Raw genomic sequence first — 12624 nt, forward strand, 5'->3', positions numbered from 1 at the left:
ATACACATGGCGTGGTACCTCCTAATGCTATCCCTCCCCAATCACCCCACCCCGTTATCCCTCCCCTAACCCCCTGTTTTGTTGTATTTTGAGATGGAGTCTCGCTCTGTCACCCAAGCTGGAGCGCAGTGGCACAATCTCAGCTCACTGCAACCTCTGCCTCCCGGGTTCAAGCCATTCTCCTGCCTCAGCCTCCCAAGTAGCTGGGACTACAGGCACTCGCCACCACGCCAGACCAATTGTTGTATTTTTAGAAGAGGCAGAGTTTCACCACATTGGCCAGGCTGGTCTCGAACTCCTGACTTCAGGTGATCCACCTGCCTCAGCCTCCCAAAGTGCTGGGATGACAGGCGCGACCCACTGCGCCCAGCCTGATTTTTTGTTGATTTCTCTTGAGACGGAGTCTCACTCTGTCGCCCAGGCTGGAGTGCAGTGGCACAATCTCAGCTCACTGCAACCTCTGCCTCCCGGGTTCAAGCAATTCTCCTGCCTCAGCCTCCCAAGTAGCTGGGATTACAGACACCCGCCACCATGCACGGCTAATTTTTGTATTTTTAGAGACAGGGTTTCACCGTATCGACCAGGCTGGTCTCGAACTCCTGACCTTGTGATCCGCCCGCCTCGGCCTCCCAAAGTGCTGGGATTACAGGTGTGAGCCCCCACGTCCGGCTCTGCTATGCAGATTTCTAAACCCATCACAGGAAGCAGTTCTCACTAGGAGCCACTCCCAGCTCCAGGTCGGCCTGCAGGAGAGCCGGGAGCTGCTGTTGTTCCAAACTCCACCTGCTGCAGGGATCACGGCAGCAGCCACACCCGGGGGTACCAGGTAAGCAAATGCAGGGTGAGGGTGAGGATCCCCCAGCCCTGGGAGAGACCTGTGGCCATCCTTCTCCCTCGTCACTCACCCCGCGGGGACACAGCATCTCCCCAAAGATGGTCTTGATGCAGGAGATCAGGTAGTCGTGCAGGTCCTCACTCAGCCCCTGGAAGTTCCTGCAGGCCAGGATGACCACCTCACGAGAGTGCCGCTCCAGCCACTCTGAGATCTCCGGGAGCGTGTCCTGCGGGGAGGGAGGGGGCGGGGCAGAGTCCTTCATGAGTCCCACAGCTCGGGGAAGGCTGGGCTCCGTGGGTCACACCTGTCATTCCAGCGCTTTGGGAGGCCAAGGCGGGCGGATCACCTGAGGTCAGGAGTTCAAGACCAGCCTGGCCAACATGGCGAAACCCCGTCTATGCTAAAAACATGCAAAAAAATTAGCTGGGTGTGGTGGTGGGCGCCTGTATTCCCAGTTACTTGGGAGGCTGAGTCAAGAGAATTGCTTGAACCTGGGAGGTGGAGGCTGCAGCCAGCCATGTCGGCCAGGCACGTTGGCTCATAGCTGTAATCCCAGCACTTCAGGAGGCTGAGCGGGGACAGATCACCTAAGGTCAGGAGTTCAAGACCATCCTGGCCAACACGGCAAAACCTCTGTCTCTACTAAAAATACAAAAATTAGCCAGGCATGGTGGTATGCACCTGTAATCCCAGCTACTCAGCACGCCGAGGCAGGAGAATCGCTTGAACCCAGGAGGCGGAGGTTGCAGTGAGCCGAGATCAAGCCACTGCACTCCAGCCGGGGCAAAAGAGCAAAACTCTGTCTCAAAAAAAGAGAAAAGATGAGGCCAGAACAGTGGCAGTCCCAGTGCTTTGCGAGGAGGCTGAGGCCGATCCCAGAGAATTGGCTTCAGTCCAAGAGTTTGAAAAGAGCCTGGGCAACATGGCTACAAAAAAGAAGAATTAAAGAATTAGGTGTGGTGGTTCACACCTCTACTCCAAGCTAGAGGTAGTTGGTAAGCTTAGACAGGTGGATCCTCCTGCAGACAGGAGGCTGCAGTGAGTCAACTCAGCCCGGCTCGGTGGCTCATGCCTGTCATCCCAGCACTTTGGGAGGCCGAGGCAGGCCAATCACCTGAGGTCAGGAGTTCGAGACCAGCCTGGCCAACATGGTGAAACCCTGTCTCTACCGAAAATACAAAAATTAGCCGGGCATGGTGGTGCATGCTTATAATCCCGGCTACTCCAGAGGCTGAGGCAGGAGAATGGCTTGAACAGGAAGGAAGACGTTGCAGTGAGCTGAGATTGCGCCACTGCACTCCAGCCTGGGTGACAGAGCAAGACTCTGTCTCAAAAAAATAGAAAGAAAACAAAAAGAAAAACAGAAATGAAGAAATTCACATCGGTCAAGAACCCCCCGAATGCCAGGTATGGTGGCTCACGCCTGTAATCCCAGGATTTTGAGAGGCTGAGGCGGGCGGATCACCTGAGGTCAAGAGTTCGAGACCAGCCTGGCCAACCTGGTGAAACCCCGTCTCTATTAAAAATATGAAAATTAGCCGGGTGTGGTGGTGGGTGCCTGTAATCCCGGGTACTTGGGAGGCGGAGGCAGGAGAATCGCTTGAACCTGGTGGGCGGAGGTTGTAGTGAGCCGAGATTGAGCCACTGCATTGCAGCCTTGGTGACAGAGCGAGACTCCATCTCCAAAGGAAAAAAAAATAAGTGCTCCTAACAGATTAGCAGACGTCAGCATCTCCTGGTCTCTTGTCTGGCCCTGAAGCTGACATCGTCATCCCACTAAAGGTCAGGAACCTCCCGTCCCTATGGCAGTCTGGTTCCCCATGGGAGGCCGGCCGCCTCCTGAGCACTCCCCGTGTATCCCCTCAGCATGGTCGTACCTCCACCAGTGCCATGGTGTATACCATGTGAACAAACTGCAGGTTCTTCTCAAGAGCCGTCCAGCATGAGCGGAATCTGCAGGTGTAAGTACCGCACGCCGGCATCCAGCTGCTCCGTGATGTCCAGCACCTGCGGGCAGAGGGGCTGTCACGTCTCCCTGCTGGTTGCCGTGGCTTCAAAGCTCATATTGCACAGGCTGGTTTCTTTTATTTTCTTCAGATGGAGTCTCGCTCTCTCATCCAGGCTGGATTGCAGTGGCATGATCTCGGCTCCCTGCAACCTCCACCCTCCAGGTTCAAGCGATTCTCCTGCCTCACCCTCCCGAGTAGCTGGGATTACAGGCACCTGCCACCATTCCTGGCTAATTTTTCTATTTTTAATAGAGACGGGTTTCACCGTGTTCGTCAGGCTGGTCTCGAAATTCTGACCTCAGGTGATCCACCTGCCTCGGCCTCCCAAAATGCTGGGATTACAGACATGAACCTCCATGCATGGCTAGGAGTGGCAAAATTATTAACATAAAAAGGTGAAAGAGGGGCTGGGTGTGATGGCTCAGGCCTGTAATCCCAGCACTTTGGGAGGCCGACGTGGGTGGATCACGAGGTCAAGAGATCGAGACCATCCTGGTCAACATGGTGAAACCCCGTCTCTACTAAAAATACAAAAAGAAAATTAGCTGGGCATGGTGGCAAGTGCCTGTAATCCCAGCTACTCAGGAGGCTGAGGCAGGAGAATTGCCTGAACCCAGGAGGCGGAGGTTGCGCTGAGCCGAGATCATGCCATTGCACTCTAGCCTGGGTAACAAGAGCGAAACTCCATCTCAAAAAAAAAAAAAAAAAAAAAAAAAAAAAAGTTGCCTAAAGAGGTGCACACAGTCTGCCCTGCTGCCCTCCAGCTGGAAGGGAACCTCAGTTCTTTCCTATTGGCTGGAGCCCTTCACAGAATGTCCCCTACCCCTTCCAGTACCTGCTGCACTGCCCCTCCCCCTCTGCAGAATGTCTGGGGTCCTAAGTTCTAAACTGCTTTACTTTCAAATTTTACCGGACCTACCTGAACTCAGGAGAATCTGTTGAGGTAGGTCACTCTCTGGGTCCTGCTCTTGACTTTTCTCACTGTGGAAACTGTCAGACAGCGGTGATCAGCACCCAGCCTGAGGGGATGGCTTCAAATGGAGGTGAGTCTGTAGGGACAGGGGCATTATCCAAGTCTCTGTCGCGTTTCAAATCCCTGGGAATTCAAACTTGACACTGCCCCAGGGACAGTTGATAGGGCTAGTGTCGAGGAGGGAGGGAGCACTGGATGTCCCCAAAGACATCACACCTGGAGAGGGCCATGGCACCCTGAGTCTGTGGTTAGGGAGGACGGCTCCTTGGAGGTGGACCAAGATGCCTGGGGGAATACACCGTGTAGGGGAAAGGATGGAGTGGATGTACTGATTCTTTCTAGAGGGGGACGGGTCACGTCACCGTGTTTGTAGGGAGTGGTGGGATCGTGTTGTGCCGGTGGCCCAATGAAGATGGCGGGCAAGCCTGAGCCCTGTGTTATGTCTTCGGGCACCTGGACAGTGCCCTTCCATAGTGTTCAGAGGGATTTGGACTGGACTTTTCTAGATCTTAGGGAGGAGTGAGGAGAAGTCGTCTCAGCCAGAGACGACTGTTGGGTGTGATGGCTGGGACAGAGCATGCAGTGACAGCCTCGAGGTGGGCGAGCCTGGGGCTACTGTAACTGCCGCAGCCTCTCAGCTCGCTCCCCAGAGGTGGCTTCTCAGTCAGTTCAGGTAGCTGTTGGCTTTAACAGGGGTGGGGGCAGTGGGGAAGTTCAGGCAACACGGCCTGGGCTTCCCAGGTTGTTCTGAATTGTTCGTCCTCTTGTGGAAGCGCAGGTCTTCAGACCCACTTCCTCTTGTCTGCTAGCTCACGGCCTGTCCTCTGCACTTTGTGTTTCTGTGGAGATGAACAATTTGCCTCTATTCCATGTCTACTACCTCATGAACAGGGGACACGTGTGGACTCTTGCTGGTTTTCAGTGGAAAGGTCTGGAAAGACTGGTTTCCTTTTCAGTACAGGAAGGAGAGTAGAACACAAATAGGAAGATGGTCCTCTTATTATTATTATTATTCAAGTTAGGATGTGTGTCCTGACTGATGAGGTGCATGTGCTGTATCCCTGTTCCCCTTGACTGGAGACTGCATGAAGTCCTAGCGAACAGGGATGAGCTCCAGACAACTTTGCCACACCTGGCCTGTGGCCCAAGAACCTCTGGTTCTTGGTTGGTCACTCTATTCAGTTATTGGGAGCTCAAAGGAAAAGGACCAGAGATGGGCTCGTTGTCCCACGACCTACTGTAACATGACCAGCAGCTGTGAAAATCCCCAGACACCTCCCCACCCCCCGACAGCCCCACTGCTCACCGCTTGCTGGCTGTGCTCTAATCGTGTGCCGCTCTTGCTGGCTGCGCAATGACAGTATCTCAGGGAACTCCACCACTGCTTCTCAGACCTGCTCCCTGGCAACAGAGCTTCCTGAGTGGCAGCCAGCACCACCGAGCACTGAGGAAAGTGTCGCCTGACTCTGACCCACGTTTAGCACTTGCTGGGCATGGTGCCAGAACAATCACTTGCACACTGGGTGTGATGCGTATGGGTTATCTTCAGGGTTCACGGGGTGCTGGCTTGGGAGAGATTTCCATCCGGTGGTTGTCTTCCATTGTTTCTTTTTCAAGATGGAGTCTTGCTCTGTCACCCAGGCTAGAACGCAGTGGTGCAATCTGGGTTAACTGCCAGGCTCTCTAGTGAAGGGACCCTCCTATGGAGGAACAGAGCATGCGATGCACAATCAGGGACACTTGCAAGCTGCAGTTTCCCTGTCACATGCCCTCAGCTGTAGGACACCCCTGATTCCCCAGTGACCAGGGTGGACCTGGAGACCCCAGCTCATTCACCTCTTTCCTTTGTCTCCACAGCATGCCCAGAGCTGGAAACGGGTGTGACCGAGAACCTTGGCGCCTCCATGCCAGTGTTCACGGCTCTGTCCTTCGCCACACCTGCTCCTGGCCCAGCAGATGGGCCGCCCCTCGTGACTGCAGTGGTTCCCCCAGGCGGCCCTCCGGTGCTGTCTGCCTTTCCCAGGACCCCTCTGGTGGCAGGACACGATGGCCAAGGCCTCAATTGGGCCGGGGCTTCCAACGTCCTTGTCCAGATGAAGACAGAAGTGGGGCCTGTGAAGGCTCCTCAGGCACAGACCTTGGCCCTACCTCAGGACCCCCTCGTCTGGCGGGCTCCAGGTGCCGTCTGTGAGGGAGTCGCATGTCCACCTCCCCGACCCCTGGCAGCTGCCCCTGTGGTGCCCGCTATGGCTGCCCACATCATTGGGGTCACCCAGGCCTGTGACGGAGGCTGGTTCCAGGGCCTTCCTCCTCCAGCACCACCACCTGCTCCCCAGCCGGGCCCCATCGTGGCCCCAGGGAATGCTTGTCCATTGTCACAAGGGGCTCATGGAGAGGGCAGCCTGGCTCCCTCCCAGGCCAAGACTCCCCCGGACGACTCCTGCAACACCCAGAGCGTGTATGAGAACTTCCGACTCTGGCAGCACTACAAGCCCCTGGCCCGGAGGCACCTTCCCCAGAGTCCGAACACGGAAGCGCTTTCCTGTTTCTTCATGTGAGTGTCCTCGGGGCACCGGAGCTCACCCTGAAGCTCACCCATAAAGAGGCTGCTGGATGGACGGGAGGTCACGCTGTTCGGGGGAGCTTGCAGGGTGGTCTTGAAGGCGACGGGTCGAGCTATGGAAGGGCACATTTTCAGGAACATTCATCTGGCTGCCGCTCAGGACAGACTCTCAGGGGCCTCATCTCACCTGCCCCTCACTGTCCCGTGAGTCCAGCCAATCCTTACTGGGCAGGTATTTGTAGCTTTGCCCTCGATCCCTTCTAGAAAAAGGGATGACGTTGCTTCATTCAGAGGATGGTGAAGAGGTGACTTGAGCTCACACATGAGGCACACGGCACAGTGCCCGGCACGTGCTGGGACACATTACATGATAACTGTTATGATTACTGTCCCTACTGCTATCGTTATCAGAACTAGGCTATCTAGGACAGTGTTCCCCAAAGCCACGGGCTCCAGTGATGGCTCTGAGTGCACCACGAGCCCAGCAGCCCAGGGCCATGGACTGTGGTGACTGAGGCAGCAATGCCAGCATCTGAGAGTTTGTCGATTCAGTCCCAGTCGTGCCTCTCTCCATCCTGCAGTGCCTCTGTGACCCTGTGTCCCCCGCTGATGAGCAAACCCGTACTCCACGGGAGCTTGAGCACATCCACCCGGCAAAACACTGGCCACTCCCGTAGGCAAGTCCCCTGCCCAGGGTGTAGGTGTAAGGAGGCCCCATCTTTGTCCCAAAAAATCTTGCCGCCCCTGCATCTTGGAACTGGTTGCATTCTCCCTTGGAGCTGAGTCCCGGTGCACTGGGGACCCTGATTCTTGGAGTGGAGTCGCCCCAGGCTCACAGGCTTGGTGTGGAGTGGGCTTGGACACCGCTCTGCTTTGGTTCTGGTTTCTACTCGTCTCCAGGACCCTGAGGCTGCGTCCCCAGGGGCCGCCTTGCTCCAGAGTCCCCAGGAAGCTGGTTAAATGCTCAGTCCTGGGGCCCTGGAACCTGCACATTAACCCTCGCTCCCCGGGCATTCTGTGTGTGCGCTGTCTCAGTCAGCTCGGGCTCTGCCATAACAAATCCTATAGACTGGGTGCTTTATCAGGACACATTCACGTCTCCCACTTCCAGAGGTCGGAAGTCCCAGATCAAGGTGACGGCCGACTGGTGTCCTGGCTGGAGAGGGCTGCCTCTGGCTGTGTCCTCTTGTGGCTGAGAGGGAGAGCCCTGGTGTCTCCTCCTGCCCTTATCGGGGCTCGGATGCCATGATGGGAACCCACCCTCATGACCTGCTCTAACCCTGATTAACTCCAAGAACTGACACACCGGGGCTGAGGGCTTCAGCACAGGAATGCTGGGGACGCTCACATTCCACCCATAGTACTGAGTTCATTTGTCAACACTGTAACACTGAGGACTCGAGGGGCAGTTGGAGAGGCCAGCCGGTGGCTTGTGTTGATGACTGATCTTGGGGACATATCCTGCCCATGTGGGGGAGAACAGGACAGGGACAGATGACAGGACATGTGTGGGGGTGACAGGGGCCGGGTGTTGGGACTGGTGGGCTTAGGATGGAGGGTGGGCTTATGGACTGGGACTGACTGCACCACCTTACAGCCCAGTTCTCAGATCCCTGGCCCAGCAGAAGCCCACCATGACCATAGAGGAGGGACTGTGGTGGGCCGTGCGGGAATGGAAGCACACGAGCAACTTTGACCGGATGATCTACTACGAGATGGCGGGTAAGTGAGTCTGGGGTGCAGGGGCAGAGCCCACATGGCAGGGTGACAGAGGGTGACAGAAGCCAGATGGCCATGGTGGCTTCTCAGTGTGGAGCATGAGGAGGGTGTGGACAAACACAGGCACTCCTTGGCCCCTGGCTCCCTCAGGAAGCTGCTCCTCCCTCCTAGAGTGCTCTGGGGTCTCTATCCTGCCCTGGTGGGAAGCCACGCCCTGCTTGGCCTCGGGCCAACCCCTGCCTGACACTAAGGGTCAGGGAGCGAGCAGCCAGCATCACAGCCCAAAGGAGATCACCGCCAGTTGTGAGGATGGGGAGAAGGGGCGCTGGGGACTATAGACAGAGCGGGGTGCACTCTCTTCACAGCAGTGGCCAGAAGTCAGTTTTCGCCCATCCCAGCCTGGCCAGGACTGGAGAAACCTGCGCTGGGTCAGGGGAGACCTGTGTCCAGGACACCATGAGACCCATCTCTGGCCTGCCCGCCTTTGCTCCTCGTAGTCCCTTCCTTTAAGACAGAAAGACGGCAGCCTCAGGCGAAAGGGGCCCTGTCTTTTGCGCCCAGCTTTTACTTCCTCCCGACCGGGGTCTCCCACGCTTCATCTTCCCGGGTTATCCTTCAGGGACCCACAGTCCCAACCTCAGGACTCATGCAACTGGGCAACATCATGGACGCCTTCTGCCATAAACCCCACCCCTGGTGCCCTCCTGGGCCTCGTGGCCCTGACTTAAGTCAGAAAGCCCTGTTGATGCCATGGGCTCTGCAGGGGCCGGGTGAGGGAGGGAGGGCCCAGAATTCTGGGAGTAGTTCCCTCTGGGACTGGGGGACGGGCCCCAGGGAGGGCCTGGACAGCCTGCCTGAGGCATGCCTTCCCATTCCCTGCCATCGACTGCTGCCTGGTCCTGGGGGCAGAGGGCCTGGACCCTCTCAGCACGGTCTACACCTTCTTCACCCTAGGTTCCTAGAGTTTGAGGCTGAGGAGATGCAGATTCAGAAGTCACAGTGGATGAAGGGGCCCCAGTGCCTGCCTCCTCCAGCCCTGCCGAGGCTTGAACCTCAGGGACCGTCGGCCCCTGAGGTGGTCAAGCAGCCAGGTATGGCTTCCCACATTCCCACAGGAGCCACGGCAAAGCCCAGAGAGGCCGAGGGAGGCCACTGTCCCCACACCCCATGCCTCCCTTCAAGAGAGGGATTTGTTCCTTCCAAAAAGACAGCTCAGGGGAGCTGGGGGGCTGGGCGGCTCGTGGTCACAAAGTGGGTATTCACCTGGTCAGGTTTCCTAGCTACTCTCTCCCCTTGCCATTCCAAAACTCAACAATCTGCCCAGGAAGCAGGGATGAGCGGGTGGAGTACTCAGCATATCAGTGACTCCAAGCTTCCTCCAAAACGATGCTGTCCCACATGTGCCCCTCCTGTGGCGTCTCTTCCAGGGGCGCTGTGGTTCAGGTGGTCCTGACCCAGCTGGGACCCACTTCAGGTCCCTGAGCCCTGCCCTCCCCTGTGTGATGCAGGCAGGAGGAGCAGCCCTCACCATACCCATCCTCCTCCCTCCCTGCCTCAGTGTACCTTCCCAGCAAGGCTGGCCCCAAGGCCCCACCTGCCTGCCTGCCACCACCCAGGCCCCAGCGGCCAGCGGAGACCAAGGCCCCCGAGGAGATTCCCCCTGAAGTGGTGCAGCAGTATATGGACATCATGGAGAAGCTGCTGGGGCCTCCCGCTGGGGCCACGAGGGAGATCGAGGGACAATGGGAAGAGGGCGAAGTGGAGCAGGAAGGGGACGGGATGCTTCTAGACCCAGGCGTCCTGAGCTACGCTGACAACCTGTGTTCCCAGAAAGACTTTGTCACCAAGGTGGGCTAGCCTCAAGTGCTGGGGTCTGCAGAATTCCAGGGGGTGGCACTCACAGGTCCTTGGAATTAAGCTCTGTTCCTTAGCTCCTCCGCAGTGAAGGGGTGTGTGTGTTGCCATCGATTTGACTGTCTGTGTATGTGATTGTGTCTGTGTCTTTGTGTCTGTGATCAGTTACTCTGTGTCTGTGTGGGTGTGAGTGTGGAGTGTGGAAATTACTTGTGTCCATTTTCCTGTGTCATATGTGGGTCTCTTTGTGTGTCTGTGTGTGGTTTGTGTGTCTCTGTCTGCATGTGTGTACGCTACCAGGTCTGTGGTCTGTGTGTGTAGCTGTGGTCGCCATGATATGACACAGCTCCAGAAGGGTGGGGACGGGGCGCTCACTGCTTTCTGCATCTCCTCCAGGTGTCCTTGGCTCCAGGTTACTCCCTGCCCGGGAAGCTAACACCGTCTTCCTTCTGTTTCCAGGTGGAGGCCGTCATTCACCCCCGATTCCTGGAAGAATTGCTTTCCCCAGATCCACACATGGATTTCTTGGCCCTAAGCCAGGAGCTGGAGCAGGAGGAAGGACTCACGCTTGCCCAGGTAGAGCAGGGAGGTACCCTGGGGGCAGGAGGGACCCGGCACATAAGCCCCACCTGATTGTCCACCCCACCCTGCGGGGGATGCTCGGCTTCTTGGGGAGCCACTCCGAGGTGGGGAGGTGCAGGTTCAGATGGAGCGAGATGGAGAGGAGCCAGGGAGGGGAGTCAGGATGCAAACTGCAGTGAGGCCCAGCGGGATGCCCAGCAGAGCCACATTCTCTGTCTTTGACAGAAAGCCCAGCCGCCTCAGGCTTCCCTGCCTGCCACCCAAGCGCCTTGGTCTTCACCACCCTGGGCCCTGTTCACACTTGAGGCAGAGCCAGTAAGTGCTCCCTTTACTCCCGCAGGTAGCAGAGAAGCGCCTCCTATCCTTGAAGGAGGAACCGTGTGAGAGGGCAGTCCCTAGTCATGGCACCACCCAGCTGGACTCAATCTCTTCTAAGTCTGCAGCGGGCCAAGGAGCAGAGAGAGATGTGCCTGGCCCCCAGCAAGGGGTCAGCATGGAAACCTGCCCACCCCAGACGGCTGCCTGGGACGCTCAGGGACAAGGCAGTGTGTGCACTGGGATGGCCTGGTCCAAAAACCCTGTTGTGCTTTTGGAGAGGCTGGATTCTCACAGGCCGAGGGCTGCCCGGCTAAACTCTCCTTCCCAGGATCACAGACCCACCCCCCAGAGGGATTCCCGGGACCCTCCGGGACGAGGCAGGGTGCGCACTGGGATGGTCAGGTCCATAAACCCTGTTGCCGTTTTGGAGAGACTGGACTCCCGCTGGCTGAGGGCTGCCCGGCCAGACTCTCCTCCCCAGGACCATAGACTCACCTGCCCAGGTGTGGGGACCAAGGACACCTGGGGTCTCCCTGGAGCCTCTCCTGTCAAGGAGTCACGCAGGCTGTCTGAGTGGTCAAGTGAGGAGGAGAGGGAAATCCCTGGCATAGTTTCTGCCATGGGTACCAACTACAGGCTGCGGCCCTGGAAGCTGTCCCAGAGCCCTGTCCCAGCCTCGGGCCTTCTCAGCCTAGAAGGGTGGGAACCCCAGGGAGCTCTTCAATCCCAATCTGCAAAGAGAAGAGACCTCAGCCCAGCATCCGCTCCTGCCACCAAGTCCAAGAAGCGAGCTCTCTTCAGAGGCCCATCCCCTGTTCAGATGCCCCATTTAAGGCCTGGACTCAGCGCCTGTGGGGTGCAGTCCCTGGCTTGGGGGCTGAGTGGCCCCTCGCAGTCTAAAAAGAGAAAGGGTGACCCCTTGCTCTCTAAGAGGAAGAGAATGCAGCATTGTAGCCAGTAGAGGGACAGGGCAGGCTCTCTGGTGCCAATCCCCAAGGGTGGGGCTCTCAACTCTCGGACCCTCAGGGCATCAGGTGCCTCAAAGCAAAAACTTGTCCCCCAGTGCTGATCTTGCTGGGCCTTAGCTTTATGGGGGAGGGTGGGGGAAGGAAGGGGCAGGAGGGAGGGGAGGGAGAGGGTGGCTGAACCGGAAGGGAGGGTCTAGGGGTAGGGGGTGGGGAGCAATACCTTGGAGGTCTCATGTGTAAATCTGAATAAACACAGTTGTGTTGGAAATGCTCTCCGGGTTCCTGCCTCTGTCCTCAGGGCTGTGCTGCTCAGTGGAGGGGGTCTGTGAGGGAGTACAGAGGGCCTGGGAGATGCCAGGCACTGGGTACCCACGGGGGCCAGCCCCACGCGTTCCTGCAGGCGTAGGCTGCCCCTTCAGATGCTCCAGGAACTGACGGATGCTGAGGAGACCCTGATCCCTCCCACCAACCACTCACAAGGCCCCGACTGCTTTAGTTATCAGCATCCCTGGAAAATCCTGGGATGTTGAGAGCTGGCTGGCTCTTGTTCTGCCCCGTGGGAGCTGAGGAGAAGGCAGCTGCCCGCAACAGGGACACGAGTAGAGGCGGTCACTCCTGCTTAACCCTCATCAGGAAGAGCTCAGGCCCTGGGCTGAGGGGAGATATCGAGGCATCCATCCACACAGGTGTGTTTGGGATACGACGGTGTGTGGGGAGCAGGGGAAGTCCTTCTGCTGCTTTCTGGTCAGGAAAGAATCTTGTCCAACTGGCGGAAGCAGATGCTCCTTGCTGTGCCTGTCACA

General features: G+C 57.5%; 1 protein-coding gene across 2 annotated transcripts; it reads left to right on the forward strand.

Moving 5' to 3' along the window:
- The first annotated feature begins 3753 nt into the window (after positions 1-3753).
- On the forward strand, positions 3754-12266 carry LOC105709341 (NUT family member 2G-like). Of its 2 annotated transcripts, XM_064369086.1 has the most exons (8): positions 3754-3887; positions 5675-6371; positions 7978-8106; positions 9054-9190; positions 9658-9947; positions 10413-10529; positions 10876-11077; positions 11231-11814. In XM_064369086.1, exons 1-8 carry the CDS (start codon positions 3872-3874, stop codon positions 11812-11814), a joined length of 2172 nt encoding a protein of 723 aa, XP_064225156.1. In that variant the 5' UTR covers positions 3754-3871. The 2 variants fall into 2 exon arrangements, with proteins under 2 accessions (XP_064225156.1, XP_064225157.1); XM_064369087.1 differs by lacking the exons at positions 10876-11077; positions 11231-11814 and adding an exon at positions 12228-12266 and having other exon boundaries at positions 3755-3887.
- The last annotated feature ends 358 nt before the right edge of the window (positions 12267-12624 follow it).

The sequence above is a fragment of the Aotus nancymaae genome, unplaced genomic scaffold (genome assembly GCF_030222135.1).
Source record: "Aotus nancymaae isolate 86718 unplaced genomic scaffold, 86718_ANA_hifiasm-v0.15.2.pri h1tg000087l, whole genome shotgun sequence".
In the NCBI taxonomy this organism is placed as follows: Eukaryota; Metazoa; Chordata; class Mammalia; order Primates; family Aotidae; genus Aotus; species Aotus nancymaae.